This window comes from Apodemus sylvaticus, chromosome 22 (assembly GCF_947179515.1).
Source record: "Apodemus sylvaticus chromosome 22, mApoSyl1.1, whole genome shotgun sequence".
Taxonomy (NCBI): domain Eukaryota; kingdom Metazoa; phylum Chordata; class Mammalia; order Rodentia; family Muridae; genus Apodemus; species Apodemus sylvaticus.
The window spans coordinates 26,971,235-26,992,490 of record NC_067493.1 but is presented as its reverse complement, the minus strand read 5'-3'; the positions used below and the strand labels follow the sequence as shown (position 1 = coordinate 26,992,490).

General features: G+C 53.8%; 1 protein-coding gene across 2 annotated transcripts; it reads right to left on the bottom strand.

Moving 5' to 3' along the window:
• Positions 1–3,120: 3,120 nt before the first annotated feature.
• Positions 3,121–18,287, bottom strand: Tmem184a (transmembrane protein 184A). Of its 2 annotated transcripts, none has more exons than XM_052167457.1 (9): positions 18,175–18,287; positions 11,163–11,390; positions 6,567–6,732; positions 6,222–6,312; positions 6,059–6,134; positions 5,881–5,972; positions 5,136–5,305; positions 4,436–4,630; positions 3,121–3,923 (listed from the first exon to the last, which is right to left on the bottom strand). In XM_052167457.1, the coding sequence occupies exons 2-9, from the start codon at positions 11,388–11,390 to the stop codon at positions 3,664–3,666; spliced, it is 1,278 nt and encodes a 425-aa protein (XP_052023417.1). In that variant the 5' UTR covers positions 18,175–18,287; the 3' UTR covers positions 3,121–3,663. The 2 variants fall into 2 exon arrangements, with proteins under 2 accessions (XP_052023417.1, XP_052023416.1); XM_052167456.1 differs by lacking the exon at positions 18,175–18,287 and adding an exon at positions 12,248–12,390.
• Between the last annotated feature and the right edge of the window lie 2,969 nt (positions 18,288–21,256).

The window sequence follows — 21,256 nt, the reverse complement described above, 5'->3', positions numbered from 1 at the left end:
ATCCGTAGATATGTCCTTCAGTGCCCAGGATATGCTGACCAAAGGCCTCTGATGGCCAGGGCAACTTGTGGGAACCTCAGGAACTTGAGCCATCCTCAGAGGGTGACCCATGTCACCTGCTTGGCCCCTGTCCCTGAGCAGTGTTGGTTGGGGTCGTAGGTGAACATGCAGGACATTGCGAGAGGCCCAGGGTCTGTGTGGAGCACGGATTAATGCTCCAGCTCAGTGACGCTAACAATGCTCTAAGGAGTCTGACTAGAGCTGAGGATGACTCAGGTGGTAAAGTGCTTGCCTTGCGAGCATGAGGACCTGGGTTCAATCCCTAGGAGGCCAGGTGCATATTTGTAGCCCCAGTGTTACAGAAGCAGAGATAAATAGATTTCTGGTGCTCACAGGCCTGCTGGCCTAGCCTGCTTGGTGAGTTTTAAGACAGAAACAGTCTCTAGCTAGGCCAGATTTCTCTACAGCTGACTCCAGAATCCCGTCCCCAGCTTATAGCCTACTTCTGTGTCTGGGTGGTGACCAGCCTCTGGGTAGATGGACTGTAAAAAGCCCTGTCCGCCCGTGTTGCACACCCACCCAGGTATACTCAGCACAAGTTCAGAGTGGCAGGAGCCCTTCATGGCGTCTCATGCCTATAAATTAAATTCCAGCAGTTAGGAGGGTGAGGTGGCCAGATTACTCCCAAGTCCAAGTCCTTTGACTACATAGGTTGAGGTCAGCCTTGGCTATGTAGTGAGTCCGGGGCCAGCCTAAGCTACAAAGATCCTATCTCAAGGAGTAGGGCTAGTACTATAGCTCAGTTACATAGTCTGTCATGTAAATGTTGAGGACCCGTGTTCGGATCCCAACACCGACATAATCCCAGCGATTGCAGGGGGGGGTCAAAGTAGATCCTTGAGGCTTCATCCGAATTGATGAAGTGCTACAGTTCTATTAAGAAATCCCGTCTCAAAAACTTTAAAAATATAGTGGGAAGGTAACTAAAGAAAACACCCAGCATCGACCTCTGGCCTCCTTACTAATGTGCACACATGCCTCACACCTGCACAAGAAATGGCAGAAGGTTGTACCAGGATAAGCCCAGTTACTGCCTGGCAAACAGCCCCATCCTAGGACCCCATGGGCGGGACCTGCAATGGTCCTTTTACCAGCGGTGAAGACTGAAGCCCCGCCCCCTCCCTGGTACTCCATTCAGTATCCCATCATTCTCCAATGAGCAGCTTGGCCTGGCCAACTCCTTCTGAGTCAGTCTGTAGCCACCAGAGCCCTGGGGGGAGGGGCATGCTATGCCTGGTTTGACTTTACTTTTTTTTTTTAATTAATTTATTTATTTTATGCATATGTAGCTGTCTTCAGATACCCAGCAGAGGGGGTCAGATCCCATTACAGATGGTTATGAGCCACCATGTGGTTGCTGGGATTTGAACTCAGAACCTCTGGAAGAGCAGTCAGCGCTCTTAGCCTCTGAGCCATCTATCCAGGCCCCTTGACTACTTTGTGACATGTTCAACTGATACGCCTCAGAGTGCAGGTGGTGGAGGAGAGGCAAGGTGCAGTGACCCCTACTCACATCTGGGACCCTACCAACATCTGGGACCCCTACCCACATCTGGGACCCTTACCCACATCTGGGACCCCTACCGACATCTGTGACCCCTACTCACATCTGGGACCCCTACTGACATCTGGGACCCCCTACCGACATCTGGGACCCCTACTCACATCTGGGACCTCTACTCACATCTGTGACCCCTACTCACATCTGTGACCCCCTACTCACATCTGTGACCTCCTACTCACATCTGGGACCCCTACCCACATCTGGGACCCCTACCCACATCTGTGTCCCCCAACCCACATCTGGGACCCCTACCGACATCTGGGACCCCTACTCACATCTGGGACCCCTACTCGCATCTGGGACCCCTACCCACATCTGGGACCCCCTACTCACATCTGGGACCCCTACTCACATCTGTGACCCCCTACTCACATCTGGGACCCCTACCGACATCTGGGACCCCTACTCACATCTGTGACCCCTACCCACATCTGGGACCCCTATCAATATCTGGGATCCCTGCTCACATCTGGGACCCCCTACTGGCTCAGTAACCTAGAACAACTTGTTTAATACCTTTGGTTGGCACCCCTTCCCCAGTGCCAGGGTACAGAAGTTCCTGGTGTACATGTGGGTATTTAGTGATGTTAACTGACTGTCCAGGGCCCAGGAGCCTACTTTGTATCTGGGCCTGTGGGAGGATCTAGCTTGTCTATGATCACGTGGCTTCTCCAGGGCAGAAGAAGGCAGCCCCCTGCTGGCCAAGCCCTAAGCCTCATATTTGAAGGCCTGGCAGGCATAGAACCGGTCGGTCGGTCGGACTCTAGAGTGTAAGTCTCTGGGAGTACAGCGCCCCTCCCAGCCCTGCTGACTGTGTGGGCTGTGGGGCCACCCTCTGTGCCTGCCAGTCCCAGAAGGCAGATAAGTAGGTGTGGGTGGCTTTTTACAGGCAGGTGCAGGAAGGAATAGAGCCTATCTTATCAGCCCAGAAGGGTCAGAGAGAAGCTAATGGCCTTGCCTCCTCCTGTCTCTGGGACCCAAGAATAAAAAAGACAGGAAAATAACACCTGCTTTGTCTGATATTGTGGGCTGTGGGAACTGACAACTAGGCAAGCGATACCGTTCCCGGGTGGATGACATTTCTGTCTAGTTGCCTGCCTGGCCTGCCTTTGTCCCCCGCCTTTCCAAGGCCAGTCTAGCTGGGATACTGAGCCTATCTAGACTCCCTGAGCACGGATCTGGTGTACAGGAAGAGACGAGAGAGAAGGCAGGATCTCAAGCTTGAGTCCTTGTACCGGGGCATGCCAGGCTATGCCATGGGTGGGGCTGACCTTCTGAAGTTCTGAGGGAGATACCTGCTCTAGCTCCCATTGTGGTACAGAGCTGGTCGTCTCATGGCAAAGTCCACCTTCTTTGCCATATACTGCTCTGAGCCACATCGTGATGCCTGCCTTAGCTGTTCTGACTCCCAGACTCACTCCATAGGCCCCAGTGAGCCACCATGGAGACACATCGCTCAGAAGACAAACACCACAAGAACAGAAATCCCAACAAAGTCTAGAAAATGCAAGGTGTTTATCTATAAATAAGCAGCTGGCAGACTGGCGCACTGGCAACTCTGTTGTGCTAAATAGGCTAAGCAGCCCCTGCGAGAGCCTCGCCGACTTTCTATATTAGAATGCAAGGGCAAGGGGTCTTCTTCATGCATCCAAGATAGCCACAGGCAGGCCCAGGGTATGTGGCTCCCCAGCCCTCGGTGACTGGGCCCATTCTGCTTGGCCGTCCCTCTCTGTCCCTCCTGCTCAGCAGAAGAGCTAACCACCTGTCTCTTGTGTCCATGGAAGGAATGGCCAACCCACAGCTCCACCTGCGGGCTGTAACTAAGACATCCCACTGGGTCCTAGGGTTGGTCCAACTCGCCCCGGTGACTTCACTCTGGGCAGTCCATGGAATAGAGAGGCCCTGTGAAATCTCACAGTGAGGCTCTCAGGATAGGCTGGGCCTCTGTCAAGAGATGCTGGTAGGTGGTGACCCTGTTTCCCCACCCCAGAAACCCAGGCATGCTGGGTCCCCAGCTAAGCGCCACATACCCCGCACCCCTACAGGTCCTCTGAGGGAATCAGCATGCGTTTCTCTATGTTGCGACTCTTCTTACCACCTCCAGAGCCACTGGCTGGGCCGGCGTGGGTGCTGGGTGATGGGTGCCCACCCTGGCCAGGCCCGGGAGCTTCGTGTGTGGACTGCTGTGTATACTGCTGGTAGGCTGGCGAGAAGTTGTGAATGGCATCCTGGACGATGTCCTGTGGGCTGATGGTCTCCTTTAAGCCACTGGATATGCTTTGCATAGGTGCTGGCGGGGCTGGAGGGTACAGTGTGTGGGGGGCGCTGAGTCATAGGTCCTCTGGTCCACAGTACCCCCACTTCACCTACCCCACCCCTTTAGCCCTGTCTCTCACACGCCATCTTGGGCTCTCTGGGTCTGGGGACTCCTGTGTGTCAAGACATTGCCATTGGCTAGCGGGTGATCTCAGACACCTGAGACCCGGCTCAGCTCCTGTATCTCAGCATTGGTCTCTGGGCCTATCCTTGAATAGATTCCTGCCCAGAGGAAGCCCCTCACCTTGAGCAAGTGGAAACCAGCCATGTGCCCTATATGGCGCACACAGTCCAGTAGCCAACCCAGCTCCTCCTGACACCTTGAGACCTTCCCCAAGCACTAGGATTCCTAAGACAGTAGCTGGCTCTGCCCACATCTCTCAGCGCTCATAATCCCTTCTCCCTGCCTGGCTCAGATACCCTCGGGGATGTCCCCTCATCAGCAGTAGACATCACGGCTGAGCCGAGGTGCCCCTGCCGGTGGGCCCAGCTCACCTGGCGAGTTCTTCTTCTCTGAATACACCTGACTGGGGAAGGCGTAGCGCAGCGCGAGGGAGGCAAAGAGCATCTCAATACAGATGAGGAAATTCTGGTAGCCAGCGGCTAGGGTACCAGCCCCAACCCTGGTGCCGTCCACGGCCTGGACCTCAGGGATAACCCCACACCTCTCCAAGATGGCCAGCAGCATTCCTAGGGACAGTGACAACCCCTCAGGCCTCATCCGTGGATAGGAGCTGAGCCCTGCAGTTCCTACTGCAGTCCAGAGTATGCAGGGGAAAAGGGTAGCCTGATTCCAGAGCATCTTTGGTCCTGAGTTCATTGGTGGACGTTAGGATTGAAAAGGGTTCCTGGGTGCTCTCTCTGACATATCTAACTCGGGCCAGGGGACTCCTGCTCTTGGCCACCTTCCATTTCCTCCCACATTGGGGATTGAGTTCTCATGGCCTGCTGGGAGCTCGGCAGGGACCAAGGCTCAGGAGGCTGAGGCACAGCCTCCCATCTGTTAACAGACTTCACAGTGTCCTTCTCTACTCCAGACTCCACCAGCTCCAAGCGGAGCAGCAGAGTCATTGACTTTTGGAAGGTAAGGTCAGGGAAACTGAGGCACGCAGGGCTAGGATGGAGGTAAGATTTGAACCCAGGTCCCAGGGATGCCAGTCCTGGCCCCACACCCTCACCCACCCAGTTCACATACCCTGCCAAAAGGAGAGGAAGATGATGGCTTTAATGGTGAGGAACTTGAGTACTGGCTCGAAGGGTCTCAGGAGGTCTCTGGTGGCAAAGTAGAAAAGGAACAGAGCGTAGAGAGCCAGGCTAACGGAGGCATTGTACACGAGGGTCACGTACAGGTAGCCGCTGTGGATGCTGGGCCAGAGAACTGCAGGTTAGAGAGGTCCCTGCTCCTCATGGACATCCTCTTTGCCTGTCCCTTTTCTGTCTGGGCAGCACAACCCTAGGACAGCTCCCCCGAGTCCTCTCCCCAGGGCCTTGGGCAGTATCAGTGGGCACAGTGGTTGGGGGCCCGGAGTTCCTTCCGTCAGGAGTAGGGCATGGTTCAGGCCCCTCTCCAAGAGCTGTTGTCTATCCTGGGCATTCCCACAAACTTAGCGATGTCATGTGTGTGTGTGTGTGTGTGTGCGAGTGTGTCTCCTTCCTCATGTAGCCCAGGCTGGCCTCAAACATGTTATACAGACAAAGCTAATCTCCCCCAAGCTTTTAGCATGCCTACATCTACCACCCAAATGCTGGGACAACAGGTGTGCACCACCACACCCGGTTTATATGAAGCTGGGGATGGAACCCAGAGTCTCATGTATGCTACATAAATATTTTACCAAGCAAGCTACTGCCAGGGGTGGGGGTGGGGGGCCGCTTGAAGAAGGGGGAGCCCTGCCTCCCATGCCCCCCCCCAGTGAGGCACCTGCTCACAACCCCCTTACTTGAAATCCCCATCGTGGTATTTGTCAAAAGCCTGGAGGATGATGGTGATCAACGCCATAACAGGTTTGACAATGCAGAACTGGAGTGTGGCCTGGGAGGGGGAGGGGAAGGGAGTGAGGCTGGGCCAGGCAGGGGTGAAGCAAGGGCATTGGGGTGGGGTGGGGCAGACCCCCTCACCTGTTTGCAGAAGCGTAAGAACGTGATGGAGTAGGACATACCACGGAGGCAGCAGGTCCCATAGAAACAGCTGGACCTGGGTGTGAGGAAGAAGTCGGTAAGGCTACTTGTACGGAAACCGGAAGTTCTCCAGTGTGGCCTGGCCGAGTCCGGATGGGTTTACCTGATGGGTTTGCCTCGGATCTCAGCCATGATGGCGCTCTCGCCCCCCAGATATTGGAAGCACAAGGTCAGGAAACTGTAGATGACAAATGCTACAAGGGGAGAAACGGGGTGACAATGAGGGTCGGTCATGGAGCTCCCTGTACATCAGATACAGTCGGCAAACCCGGGGAAGCAGGTGCGCAGACTCAGAGTAGGAATCCTACTCATGGAGGCTGCAGACCATACAACCCCTGAAGCCGGTTACGGATGAGAGAAGGAAGTGGAGCACCTTGAGGGTGGCAGGGGCGCTCAGCTCTCCAGGTCTCAGCCTGGGCGGGGTGGGGGGTGGGGGAGGGGGTCTCACCTTCGTAGCAGTCTCGCACAGAGTCGAAGTAGACGTAGTAAGGATGGCCCCCAAGGAGGAGGAGGCTGAGCCACGAGTCGAAGGCGTAGATGGGCACAATGAACAGGAGGCGAATGACGAACCGCTGCTCTCGCGGGGCGGTGTAGGAACGTAGGTGGGAGTAGATCTGTGGCAGAAGGGTTCCCAGTGGCACCTCTGCTCCTGTTCCTGGCCCGGCTGTCCACCGCACGGGTGCCAGGCAAGTGGGGGAGGACCAGGGCCAGGGGGAGCGCCAGGCTGCTCTCTTTCTCCCACACTACCTAATGTTCTTCTACCAAGCACAGGACCAGTACAGAGCGGAAATAATCAGAGGGAACATAGCGCATATATTAGGTGAAAAATGAGACTCGCTTATGACCGGGGGCTTCATGGGCGCTAAGACCAACTTAGCATCCCTGTCTTAAACTAGAAAGTAGGACTGGAGAGATGGTTCAGTTGGCAAAATCTTGCTTTGCAAACCTAAGGACCTAAATTCAAATCCCCAGCACTCGTGAGCAAAAAACTAAGTGCAATCACACACACACACACACACACACACACACACACACGAGGATTGGGGGCACCTACCTATTGAAGGGCAGAGGCACAGCTAAGGTAGAGACCTTGCCTAACAAGAGAGAGGCTCCGGATTCAATCCCTAGAACATGAGCCCTCCAAATTAAATAATGCTTAATATATACAACTATATAGTAAACGTTTTTTTTTTCTTTTAAGACAGGTGCAGCCGGGTGGTGGTGGCACACACCTTTAATCCCAGCACTTGAGAGGCAGAGGCAGGCAGATTTCTGAGTTCGAGGCCAGCCTGGTCTACAGAGTGAGTTCCAGGACAGCCAGGGATGCATAGAGAAACCTTTTCTTGAAAACCAAAGGGGGAAAATAGAGACAGGTGTAACCTGTCTCACTATGTATATGTAACCCTGGCGGACTTGGATCTCACTATGGAGACCTAGCTGGTCTTGAACTAATTGAAACGTGCCTGCCTCTGCTTCCTGCGTGCTGGGCTTAAAGGTGTGAGCCACCATAGCCAGCCTTTATTATTTAATTTAACCCAAAGTTTGACACAGGCTAAGCAAGTGGTTTCCCATTGAACCATATCTTTAGCCCTTTAAAATTGGATTCATAGGCCAGGGTATGGCTTTCTGGAAGAGTGCTTGCCTGGCATGTTCAATCGCCAGCACCACAAAGACAAATATATATATATGTGATTAACAAATAAAAATGTTACGCATTTTGGCATCTGTGAGTACAGTGCCACATATGCATGTAGTGCCTATGGAGGCCAGAAGAGGGCGTCAGAGTACCCTGCAGCTGTGAGCTACCCAATGCAGGTGCTGGGTCCTCTGCAAGAGCAGCCCCTCCTTAAGGGATCTGTAGGCACACGCTCCACCACAGGCCGCACTTCTAGTCCTCCTTTCCTCTTGTCACCTCCAGGGTCATTCTTCGAACACCACCCTTCATATAAACCGGGAGTTTTATGAGAGACAAGATCTCTTCCTGAGCCCGGAGCTATATCAATCAGGCTAAACTTACAGCGGGCCGATGACTTTCAGGGATCTTCTTGGCCACCCCTCCTTGAGAATACAGATGTATCCCACTGTGCCTGGAGTTTTTTGGTGGGCGCTATATTGAGCCCGGGTTCCCAGGCTTACACGGCAGGCATTTTCCCTACTAATCTATCTCCTGTTTTGATAGACATATAAAAGGCTGAAACCAGCCATCCTTCGTTCTTACTTGCTTCTGCAATACCGTGCAAAATATTTAAAAGGGGAAAAAATTTAAAAAAGGGGGAGGGGGGAAAGATTACTGTTGTTGGTTTTGAAATGAGAGGAGGTGTAGTTCACTGTGTAGCCCAGGGTTCTCAACCTGTGGGTCGCGACCCCCTCTAAAGATGGTTTACCTGATATCCTGTATATTAGATATTTACATTATGATTCATCGCAGGACCAAAAGGACAGTTATGAAGTAGCAACAGAATAATTTTGTAGTTAGAGTTGACTGCAACATGAGGCACTGTGTTAACACTGGTAGCATTAGGAACAATGGGACAAACTGGGCAGTGGTGGCACATGCCTGTAATCCCAGCACTCTGGGAGGCAGAGGCAGGCGGATTTCTGAGTTCGAGGCCAGCCTGGTCTACAGAGTGAATAAATAAATAAAGGGACGATGGGACACTGCTGGTGGAGCCCAGGCTGGCCTCGAATGCATTCTTCTGTCTCAGCCTCTCCCGGCACTGAAGAGGACAAGTCTGCTCATCGCCTCAGACCTAAAATTCATTCCTTCGACATTTTCAAGCCTACAGCGTATTTTGCTACTCTGTAGAGTTATCTTGAAGAACATTCCGAAAGTTGAGCTATTCATTCATTCATTCATTCATTCACCCATCCATTCAACCAAGAGTTTCCTGGATCCTGTAAGTGTCGGAACTGGGGTAAAGCAGGCCTGAAAGGTCTCCTGTAGCATCGCTAGGCTCTCAACACGGGGACCATGGAAGGCCTTATGTTCTTTGACCCCCTTCTAGGAATCTATCCCCCGAAATACATGGGATCCAGAAAAAAAAAAGAGGAAAGAAACTGTGTGCAAAGAGGCTCATCACAGCAAAATACAGGAACTAAATACTGTGGCCATGCTCACTGCGGGAGGGCCAGACTGGATACACCATAGAGTCTGGTTGCAAAGGAATATTAGATAGTCGGAAAAAATGACACACAACTGCACAGCTCTATGGGAAGTCCTCTGACAGGATAAGGGACCTGAGATCAGGGTAGGAAACCAAACAGGGGTCAAGTGTCATGCGTGCCTGACAAAAATGGAAGGGAAAGCCTGGGATGTGGTGGCGTGGCTATGAACACCCAGGACGCCCTGGGCTTCATCCCCAGCCTCATAGAAACAGGGTAAGGAGCGCAACACCTGCCATCTCAGAACTTTGGAAGCGGAAGCAGGAAGATCAGGAGTTCAAGGTTATCCTCTGCTACATAGGGAGTTTGAGGCCATCGTGGGCTACAAGATGCTGTCACAAAACAAAACAACAAAACAAAAATCCAGGAAGGTAATTATACCGCTCCCCTTGAAGCTATCTGGATTTTCTGTATTTTTCTAGAAGAATCACCTCAGTTCTAGGAACAGAGAACCCAGACCTCTACTACCAATCCCTTGTATTACCTTTGTTTTATTTTGAGGTGTGTGTGTGTGTGTGTGTGTGTGTGTGTGTGGCCTCACTAGTTTGTTCAGGCTGGTCTTGAACACACGACAGACCTGAGGGCAGCTCTCCGTTGGGACCCTCTTCGATCAGCCTGTGCCTCTAGAGTCTTTCAAAGGAAGCCAGCTGGCATCTGGACGCTTCCTCCCCATGCCAGGCCACTGTGGGAAAGGCCCTTTGGAGAGGTGCCCTGCGTGGCATGGCGGTACAGGGGCCGCGTGGGGTGCTGCGAAGGCTGCTGGCGTCAGAGGCCAGCTCCTTATCTGTCCCTTCCTCTCTCCCCCATCCCTTCCTTCCTCCACTGGGGAGGGAGGACACAATGTCACCAGCCAACAGGAGACCTTTCCCAGGCTGGTATCGTGCGGCTGGTGACCTTGGCAAGCTGCTGCCCTCTTCTGCCTCCGTTTCTCCACTGGTAAATGGGGGTGTCGATCCCCTCTGTGTCTAGCTGCTCCCCCTTCCGGAGAGGTCTTCCTGCTGAGCCTAACAGCGTGCCTCTTGCCTCGTGCCACCTCTGTGGCTAAGAGCTGCCCGCCCGGCCTGCTCTCTTTCTCCCTTATATCCTGGTTACCGAGGCACCGGGACCAGCCAGCAGGTGTCTGTCACATGCACAGGTGTTTGCTCCTGCTCCCTGCTGCCAGCTCACCTACTGATTCAGGCCCTCCCTGTGGGTGCCAAGTGGGTGTCCTAGAGAGGCTGGGGCCTCTCTAACCAACCTCCAAGTCCTCAGCTCTGGTTCCAACTCCCCAGCTCCCCTGCCATATTCCAGCTGCCTGTCTTCCGTTCCCTATTTCTCCACTCCCTGCCGCCCAACCCCCACCCCAGCTCCTTGACCCCCCTACTCTCCTAGCTCCCCATCTCTCACCTCATGCCCCCAACACACCTCCTGTTCTCCACTGTCCCAATTCCTATCCGGCTCAGTCCCCGCTCCCTCCTCCCCAAACTCCCTCTCTGTTTTGAGGTTCTCTATAGAGCAGGCTCCAAGCCCTGCCTGGAGGGAAGAGGCCCTCTCTTCCTCCATTTTGTAGGGAAGAAGGCCCCCGGTCATCTGAGCCTTGGTGTCTCTGAACTGGGACTAAGCACTGACCTCAGGGAGTAGAGTGAGGGGCCTCAGACATGACTGGGGACGCCCACCCAGCAATCTGCCCTCTGCCTGGCAGAGATCTCCCTCCTTAGGCATGCTAGCCCTGGAGAAGGGCCGTTGTGCCTGGGATCCTACCATGTCTCAGTGTCTGGTACTGGGAGCTGTCCCTGGAGGTCTCATGATCACAGCTTCTGTCCATGGGGCCCATTTGAGCTGTGCCAAGTCCCATAGAGACGTCCAGGCTCAGCAGGGATATGGGCGTGCAGGGGGTGCTTACCTGGTGGCCGGTTAGCAGCAGAGCAGTCCATACAAATACGCCTGAAATGCCTCGGGCCAATGCGCTGGTGAGGAAGAGCTGGGGGGCCCCCTGCGAGCCGTTGTCCACGCGCTCCATCTGTGGCCCGGCTGCCACTGTGGGCATTGCCGGAGGGGGGCTGGGTGGAAGCCAGGTCGCTGACACGAGGGGGGCTCCGGCTGTCTTCAGAAACTCTGATGCATTCCTCATCTGCAGAAGCCCGCAGAGGAGTGAGAACCCAGCGAAGGCTCCTCCGGTGGGAGTGTGAGGGGCAGGAGGTGGGGCCGGAGGTGGGCAAGGCCACGTGGGTGTCACCGCAGGACCAGTTCTGCCCAATGCACTTTCTGCCAGCCTGGCCACCACCCCTAGCACCGGTATCCACAGAAGCTTCCCTAGGGGCCCACCATAGCCACCTGTCCCCTTTGTGAGAGTCAGGGTCTGATTTTCCCACTGGCTCTCCTGACTCCCGGCAGTTGTGGGCTCACACTTGAAGAGCAGGGGCCCAGCTGCTTTCTGGCCTGGGGCTCAGATCCTGGGTTGACAAGTTCCCTCAGGTTCCTTCGGACCCCGGCTCTAAGGGAATCTAAGACTGCGTCTAACCAGGTGTTCGTGGCACGCCCCTGTAATGCAGGTGGATCGTGCATCTGTGAGTATGCACGATCTGTGAGTATAAGGACCAGCCTGGTCTACCTCATTACTTTGTTTCAGAAAAGAGAAAAAAAAAATCTCCGAAGAAACTTAAACCTAAAACAAACTTAAACAAACAAAAAGACCCAAAGCTTGTTTCTACCACGGGCTGGGCAGTGGGGGGCGTCTGGGAGGGGAAGACCAGTAGGTACACCTTCCTGCGGGGGTGGGGTGGGGGTGATCCACCCTTCCCCCTCCTCCCCCTCCGGTGCCATCTGCCCCCACCCAACCTCCGCCTGCCTCTGACCCTGACCAAGCAAGAATTCCTTAGAGTCTCACTGGCTCCTGCCAGCAAGCGGTAGAGTATGCGCCTGCTGGGAGGCAGCGACATCGGACCTCCTTCCTACCTTCAGTCGTCCGTCATGGGGGCGGGAGCCTACCTCTGTGAGCAGGAAGCTCTTTGGCCCGGGCCTTGGAGACCTAGCCTCCTCTGGGGCAGCCTGGCTGGTCATTCACTAGGCCATGTGGCCCCCAGTGGAGGCCAAGCTTGCGGTGGGGCAAGGCTGGTCTCAGGAAGGTTGCGCTAGGCTAGGAAAGGCACACAGGGCCTCACCTGGCCAGTGGCCCACCTGGGCTTCAGGCTGAGGGAGGGGCCGAGGGAGGAGAAGCAGAGGCTTGTCCCCGCCCCTGGTGACACTCTATCTCGCTGGGGCTGTTTGCTCGGCAGCTGGCTTCCAGGAACTAAGTGGCTGGCAGGTGCCTTTTACCCGCTGGCACTGGGGAGTCCGGCCCTTGAGCAGGCAGGGACAGGAAGGGCAAAGGTAAAGTAGGCAAGCTCTGGGGAGAAGGCCCTGAGCATTCATCCGCCACAGTGCTTCTTTCTGGGTGCTGAGAAAGGTCTAGAACACAGTGCTTCTGAACCCTCTTCATGCATAGACTCTTTAATACAGTTCCTCGGGTTGTAGCGAATGCCCTCCCTCCCCTCCTCCGGCCACAAAATTATTTCTGTCGCGACTTCATAACTGTAATCTGGCTATTGGTATGAATCGTAGTGCAAACATCTGCATTTTGCGATGGTCTTAGGTGACCCCTGGGAACAGGTCATCTGACTTGGAAGGGGGTCGAGACTCACAGCTGAGCACCCCTGGTCTAGACAAAGCGGTGCTTACCGTGCGTGTCCCCACTGCTTGGTGGCGCACGCCTTTAATCCCAGCACTTGGGAGGCAGAGGCAGGCGGATTTCTGAGTTCCAGGTCAGCCTAGTCTACAGGGTGAGTTCCGGGACAGCTAGGGCTACACAGAGAAACCCTGTCTTGAAACTGGGCAGGCCTGAGGACGCGGCTGGATAGATAGAGCACTTGCCCAGTGTGCACTCTGGGCTCCATTCCCTGCAGTGCATAAACCAGGCATGGGGCTGCATGCCTGTTATCCTGGCATTTGGGAGGTAGAGGCAGGAGAATTAGAAGCTTAAGGTCATCACTGCTACATACAGGTTTTAGACCAAAATGGGTTATGTGAAAGCCTGTCTCACTGAATGAATGAGTGTGAGTGAATGAGTAAAAAAAAAAAAAAAAAAAAAAAAAGAGGGTGGGGAGGTTGGTTTAGCCAAACTTCATGGCACAGGTCTGTCTTCCCAGCCATTCGGAAATCTGAGACAAGATTAATAATTCAAGGGCATCCCAGGATACAGAGCAAGTTCAAGACCAGCTTGGACAACTTAGTCCTAGCTTATTGGAGTATCTGCCTAGAATCTCCCAGTGAGGGCATGGGGATGCGACTCAGTGGTAGGGAGCCCTGTGACATCACATAGGCGACAGCACCACCTGCACACCTGTTGCCAAGGCAACAGCCACCATATTCCCAGAATCCAGTTGACTCACCTCCCACCTTTACCTGTGACCATGTCACCATCCATATATAAAGGCCCCGCCCTCTTTCTCTTCCTCCCTCCCCCTTCTCTTTCTGCTGCCATCTTGCCCTTTCCTCTCTCAATAAATGCAACTGTTTGGCCTGGTGTGGTCTTTCTGAAGCTGCCTGACGGTCCTAACACGGGGTGTGTGGCTCAGTGGTAGAGCTCCTGCCTAGACTCCCCCAGGGAGGGGCTGGAGGCATGGCTCAGTGGTAGAGCCCCTGCCTAGAATCCCCAAGGAGGGGCTGGGGTGTGGCTCAGTGGTAGAGCCCCTGCCTAGAATCCCCAAGGAGGGGCTGGGGTGTGGCTCAGTGGTAGAGCCCCTGCCTAGACTCCCCCAGTGAGGGGCTGGGGCGTGGCTCAGTGGTAGAGCCCCTGCCTAGACTCCCCCAGTGAGGGGCTAGGGCGTGGCTCAGTGGTAGAGAGTACTTGCTTTGCTTTCAAGCTCTGGGTTCCATCTCTACAACTTCAAAAAGGGTCTGGAAGGATCTGGCAATGTAACAAACACTTCTATCGAGAGAGGCTCACCTACCCTGGTTCCTAGGATAGGTGGGGGCTCTGGTCATATCTCAGGGCTGCGCTGGGCCCATGTGAACCATACCATTCTGGGTACTGTCATGATGTAGCCACTCTCTTCTGGTCCTTTGTGCCATCTGAGACCCAACTGGTAACTTAGTAGACAGGTCTTCAGGCCGCTTTCCTTTTGCACTTGGGATGTGGGACACCGGGGGAGTGGAGGAGCTTACCGTGTGTCTGGGATACTCCAGAAGCAAACAGCAGTCCGAGACTGAGATCTGTCGATCTCCTGCTCCCAGACTGCGCCATCCACGTTTTCTCACAATAGATTTTTCAAGGCTGCATGTGCCGTGGAGGTCCCTCCATGACTACTTAGGTAACCTCCGTTCCTGGCATGCAGGCCCTGGACGGGCCATGGCTCCCACACCTAGGCCAGCTCGCCTCGCAGATAGAGCTGCCCCTGCATGGGGCTGGCTGTCACTTGTAGCCACAATGTTTCCCAATCCCACTGCTGGACATTTTTCCAGAGATCCGCTTGTGTGTTTATCTGTCCTTAGTAGGAGTTTCTGGAACCTGGCACTGTGCCTGGATCCCCTAATCATCGTGGCCCAGTTGTGATGGCCTTGGCCTGAGGGTCTCCTCCTGGTTGGAGTTGCCACTCCAAAGGGAGTTGCTACTGTGCCAAAGGAGCCCGCCCGCCCCCCAGAATCCCACTCTGCCCCACAGAGAGACCATTCATTGTGTGTGGACAGGCTGTCATCCTTGGGAACAATGCTGAAGGCCAAAGCCAGTTTCATTCATGGCCTCAGTGGCTTTTGGGCTTTGCAGGGACTGCGAGTCACCCTGCTGCTGCGGCAAAAAAGGGAAACTGAGGCCTCTCTGACCCTTGACTGTTTTGTTCCCAGAACCCAGCCCAAGAGATGAACCCCAGGTTCTGCCCCAGGCCAGGTGGACCGAATGACTGAGGCAATAGCAGGAAGCACTATGACTTGACACCAGGAGCCTGCCTGGCATCAAAGGGCGAGGCCTCTAGGAAGAGGGTACTGGACAGAGGGCCTGGTAGGCAGGGACACCTACTTGCTAGGAACAAGGGCCAGTAGCATCAACCAGAGGTGTCCTTGACCCTTGGGAAGCCCCTTCAGTCACGGCTGCTAGTGTGGAGGCCAGGCCCAGGGACACGCCTGTGGTCCTCATAGCTGTCCTACGCCTGGTGTGTTCACGCTTAGCTCTGTCATCCACGAAGGCCTTGGAGAGTCTGTCTAAGCCTATCCCAGGCCTTGGAGGCAAGAGTTGTGAGGTCCCCTGCCATCTCTACCCGACTTCATGCAGTCTTTTCAAGAAATGATCTCAGCCCTCAGCCTTATCCCGCCTCCCCGTGACCATGGATCCCTTTGCCTCTAGGCCTTAGTGTTCCCACGTGTAAAGAGGGATTATTCAGGAACTGGACTGTCCAACTGGCCTCTATTCCCATTGGCGCAGGCTTATTTTTGTCTTGTCCACCCCATCCAGGCAGGGTAATGGGACATTTCTGATCATCACACTCTAGAATTCTGGGAGTGTCTGAGCCTCAGTGTTTCCACCTGCAAAATAGGCCAGCAATGATTGCCCTTGGGCTGCTAGGAAAAACACATGAGATACAGTCTGACCCACCTTCTTGGCAAGGCACAGAAACCCCACCCATTCCTGGGCATCAAGAGTGCCCCAACCCCCACCCCATCCCTGCAGTGTCTGCCCTCTGCTGGACACCCGTAGTCACTGCGGCATCTTCCCAGTGAGGTTCTAGGCTTTTTGGTTATGTGCAAGCTGTGAGAGTCTATGTATCATTCATGATAAGAGGGGTCAGGCAGGCAGCTCTCTGATGGATTTTTGTTTTTTTGAGACAGGGTTTCTCTATGTCGCTCTAACTACTCTAGATTTCACTTTGTAGACCAGGCTGGCCTTGAACACAGAGATCTACCTGCCTCTGTCTCCCCGAGTGGTAAGATTAAACTTGTGAGCCACCACTGCCAGGATCTGAAATGGGCTTTAATGGCGGCGACGACGCCCTTCTGGGTGGTAGATCCCCTTTTCTGGCTCACATCTGGGGCAGGTGAGGTGGCAGTAGAGATGAGCCTTTTCTGGGTACACAGTGTGTGTTTGGTACACACATCTCTGTCTTTGCTAGGGCTTGGGACCATTTTTGCTGCCTGCCTGTGGGACCGGGGAAGGACTTGCCAAATACCTCGGCTGGAGAGGGGGTTCCCACTCTCCACATAGGCCCACATTCTGGGAGCTGAAGAAGTAGAGAGGGGAGCTGGGCCATGCTGAGCTCAGACACCACCAGGGAGCTGGGACTGAAGAAGGGAGGGTCCCAGGGCAGAGCAGCAAGAGAGAAGCTAGATGGCCTCTTGTTCCTGTTCTACTGAGTTAGGCCTCACCAGAGGCCAGGATCACAGGCCACACTGACAGAGGGCTGGACCCTGGCCACACCCATATCAGGATAGACCTGCTTGCCCAGATGAGGCTGAGGGACCTCTGACCACTGTTCCCTGTGAACAGGACACCAGGGTCCTGGCCAATCTAGAAAGTTGAGAGACAAGAGGAGGTAAGAGACACCACGCTGCCTGTTCCTCACTTCCAACCCTGCCCCATGCCCTCCATTTCTGAGGCTTGCTGAGAGTCCCACACCTGGCTTCAGGCTGGCCAGTGACAAGTCTGTTAGCTCTCTAGTCACTCTCCAGAGTGGGGGGTCAGGCTCTGTTTGCCCTGGGACTTTGGGGCCACTTCCTAAGAAACCACCTGCTGGTGGCATCAATTGGCTAAGCCGACAAGTCCAGGGGCAGGTCCTGCAGAGCGGGCAGCACGACTTTGGCATCCACTGAGCCCAGGCTAGCCTCCAGAGCCTCTGACTCCCCTGCTAGTGTCCACTGTGACCACAGGGAGGGTCATGCCCAACAATGCTCTGACCCTGATTCAAGTAGCACCCACACCAGAGGCACGGCAGAGTGGAGATGGAAGCCCAGAGGTAGCTCCTTGTGGGTCAAAGGTAGGTCAAGAGGTCATGGGTGTCTCTCTCTCTCTGCCTCTTCTGTCTTTCTAGGTTCCAGAAAGCCTGGGTGATGAGTCCAGATTTGTGGCTTTCCATGATGGGGAACCAGACAGCCACCCCTTCCCTGTGCCTCTGCTTCCCAGTCTACCTGCCGGAGAGTCCAGAGTACATGTGCCAGAGGTGACCTCTCTCTTGGATGGAGAAAGGGAGGAAGGCCCAGAAAGCTCTTGACCAAGCCTTGCCTCAGTTTCTCCAGGCTATCTGAATCTCTATGAATGGTTCTCCAGAGGGTCTGGGCACTCAGTGGTGGTGGTGGGGGACTTAGGTTGCTAATCTCAGATGGCTATCGGTCCTCTTAACAGGCTAGTGAAGACTTGAGACTCAGAGTCCATGCAGCTCAGCCACCCTAGTGTCAGACGGAGTGCAGGGGGAGCCCTGGCTCCCCTTCATGGGGATGGCCATGGCGTGCTTGTGTCTGATGGCCCTAGACCCCAGGGTGGCCCGCCATCCTGGCAATGTGTGGACGCTGCTCCTTATCCCTCCTGCCAGCTGGACTCCCTTCCCACTCCTGCGCCCACCTGTCTTCTCCAGACCTTCCTCTTAGTCTTTTGAGAATCTGTCAGGGCCTGTCCGTGCTTGACTTTGCCCCAGAGCCAGATGCCAGACTTGGGTGTGGACCTGGGGGCCCTTCACTGAGAGATGGGCAAAGCCTTGCCCTGTGTCTGAGACCTTTTGTGATAAGTAGGAGTCTGGACACAGGAGAAGGCTGAGTGGGTGGGTGGTGGGGGGCGCGATGCTGGTTCCTGGCAGCAAGTTTCACCCCATCCTGTTGGTGACACGGGGGCCCCAGCTCGGATACCATTCTATTCCTGAGCCAGCCCCACAAGCATGCATACCCACACCCACACAGCTCACCTCCCTGGAGGCTTTGATTTCTCAGTACACACTCTGTAGTTTCTGGAGGAGGTCCTGCCTCAGTGTGGGTCCCAGCCCTCTGCTGTCCTCCTTCTCAGCATCTGGGGCAGCCCAGGCCCCTTGGACACTATTGCTGCTGCCTGAGCGTGGCTTCTCAGAGGCCCCGAAACTCCTCCCAGTCCTGCCCGGCCTGCCCTGCCTGCCCAACAGCCTTGTTGGACCACACCCTTCACCAGGCCACACCCTCTCTCATCCAGGATTCTGAGATCAGCTTTTCTATGCCTGTCCTGGTCAGTTGTGCCCTCAGAGCTTATGATGCCTCAACTGGTTTTGGACCATGAACCTGGTGGGAGCTGGTCTCCAGATCCAACCTGGATTCTCAGGTAGGGTCATGATGCTGGTGACATGCGTGTACTGACAGGTAGGGATGACTCCAGTTTTCCCTCTAACCACTTGGCTCCCTCTCCTTTCATCTCTGAAGCACCAACAGGAGGTAGAGGACCCACCTCACCTATAGCCTCTGATCAAGGTCACTGATACCCAGACAGCCCCTCCCAAGAGAGCAGAATTAACATAAAAACACAAGCAGCGCTTAGCTACCCACAACACTTCCTCCTTTCTGTTCTAATAAAAAACAAAACCTTTCTCTCAATATAGAGCATAACTACTACCATTTTGTAATTTATAAGGTATAAATAGACCTAACACCCAGTCCATCCATTTTGTCATTATGATAGAATATTGTCATCAATCCTAAATTAAAAGACTTATCATTCTTTACCTCACTTGTGTCCTGGCTTTAGATTGTAAGCCATCTGAAAACCATCCTCTCAGATCTATATCATCTTTCTCAATGCTAAACAGCTTGGGTTAGCTATGAGACTACCAGTCTTCAACCTCGTCAGAAATCCAAGAGCGACTAATATTACCTGAAAATATGAGAAGCACAAAATATAGCTTCTAAAACTTAGCCAATTTATAGAGAACACTGATCACCTGGACAGGCCCTGTACGTCAAAAAGTTGGAGTATCGGTCTTCAGCCTTCTGGCCCAGGATCATCTGATCGACTTTGGTAATGCAGGATTTTGAAGGGATGATTACCCTGTCTTGGCAGAGATTATCAGTTGACTGTTCTGCATAATGTGTCCTTTTTTTGGACAGTGTTTTGTCCGTAGATGAAAAGAGGCAATTCTTGCCTAGTGGCTGTCTCACCACAACTGGAGCAACTACTGAGGCCAGCCCTTTGCAGCCAGAAGTGGAGCTGGAAAATGGATCACTAAAATATGGGTATAATCTCTTCCGTGTCTGTTTTGAACCCAGGGGAAAACAAGGCACAGAGAGATGAAATCATTTGTCCAAGGTCCTCCTCATAGGTGGCAGGGCTGAAACCACGCCACCTGACTGCAGAGGCGATTCTGTCCTCCCACTCCAGGACGTAGCCTCTCAGGCTAGGGGAAGAGAGTAGGTGATAGGTTGGAGGGTGATGAAGCCGATGGAACAGGATATTGACAACAGACAGCTCTTGAGCTTGTCCTGATTCTTCTGTTTGGGTGAGTCTATGTGAAAGCACACGCTAGTACATTCATGCATGGGCCACGTAGTGTGACAAGGACAGGGTCTATTTGCTACTGTGTGTCTGGGCAATGGACCCACAAAATGGCTGTACCTGGGAGCTTGTGAGAAATTCCTCTCTACAGACCTATCAGGCCACAATCTACATGCTGACTAGGCCCCACTGACATGTGGTGTACCTCTGTGCCATCACTGACACCGACAGCTCTTTTGGTAAATGGTGGTTAGATCCAAATGGTGGTTTCCCCTAAGGCTGAAGAGTTTGAAAATGTTTGTATGTCCTTGCATTCCTATGGACAGGAAGGAGCCAGAGATGCCCAAACATCTGGGTTTCTATGAGAGTTGCGGAGATGGAAATGAGCAGAGGTGGCGGAGTCTAGGTAACCAGGATTTGTCCAAATACCAATGTGTGCAAGGATACAGGTCCTGTGTCCCTACCAAGCGCTGGGCAGATACTTAGCGCCTTGTGCAGAGAAAAATCTGGCTTAGTGAAGGAGAGAGTTGTAGCAACCATGGGTCACCTCTGTAGGCTGTGGGGAGTGTGAGTAACTGTGTCTAGGGGCCTTCATGGGAGGCATCAGAGGGATTCACCAGTGAGGGTCCATATGGCCCCTGGAAAACAGGTGTGAGCAGGCCTGTGGGGGAAACATGTGGGTCAGACACAGTAGCCAGTGGAGACCAGTTGTTGAGACTCTGGCTTGCCCCTGCTCTTCCAGAATGCAAACAGCCTCTTCTGGATAGTAAGCATTTGTCTGGGAGTATAAGGATGAGCAAACCCAGCTGAAACCCAAACCCTCAAGTTTCCTAGATGTAATCGCTTGGGGCTTTTTAAGCCATTGTGAGAAAAGTGAAGACATTGTTGAATCCTGTCTGGTGTGACAGATGCACACCATAGCAAGAGCTACTGCACAGGGCAGAACTTTCAGGGGTCACATGTCTGCCAGTGGAAGGACAGAAGCTTGGGTCCCTGGGTAAGCCCCTTCCCTCAGCTGCAGTAAGGCAATGGTAGCCTTCCTTCCCGGGTGGCAAATCGTTCTCAGGGTGAGGTGCAACTTGGAAGAGCTGCACTGTCAGGCCCCTGGTGCCATCCTGGCACACAGCAGGGATTCAACAGGTGATCTGAGCTCCAGGTCCCCGGGTGACCCGGAAGGTTAGGAGAGGCCATTCCTGGTGTGTCAGGAGGATGGGTACTAGAGACTAAAATGCCAAGATCAGTGCGTCAAAAGAGCCTATATGTAGAGAGAGCCTGGAAGCCCTCCATCAACCTGAGGCTTCATCCATGGAACAGAACTTTCAGAGTGGGAAGAGGGACACAGTTGGGAGAAGCAGGGACCACAAAGAGTTAAAAGGCCAATGCACAATGTAGCCTGATGTTTTCGGGACGTTTTCCTTAGCCTACTTCTGTTCTTGGAAGTGTTTGATTCCTTCTTCGTAATTTGTCTCTTTCTATTTCTGGTTTTTTTTGGATTTGATTTTTTCAGACAGGGCTTCTCTGTATAGCCCTGGCTG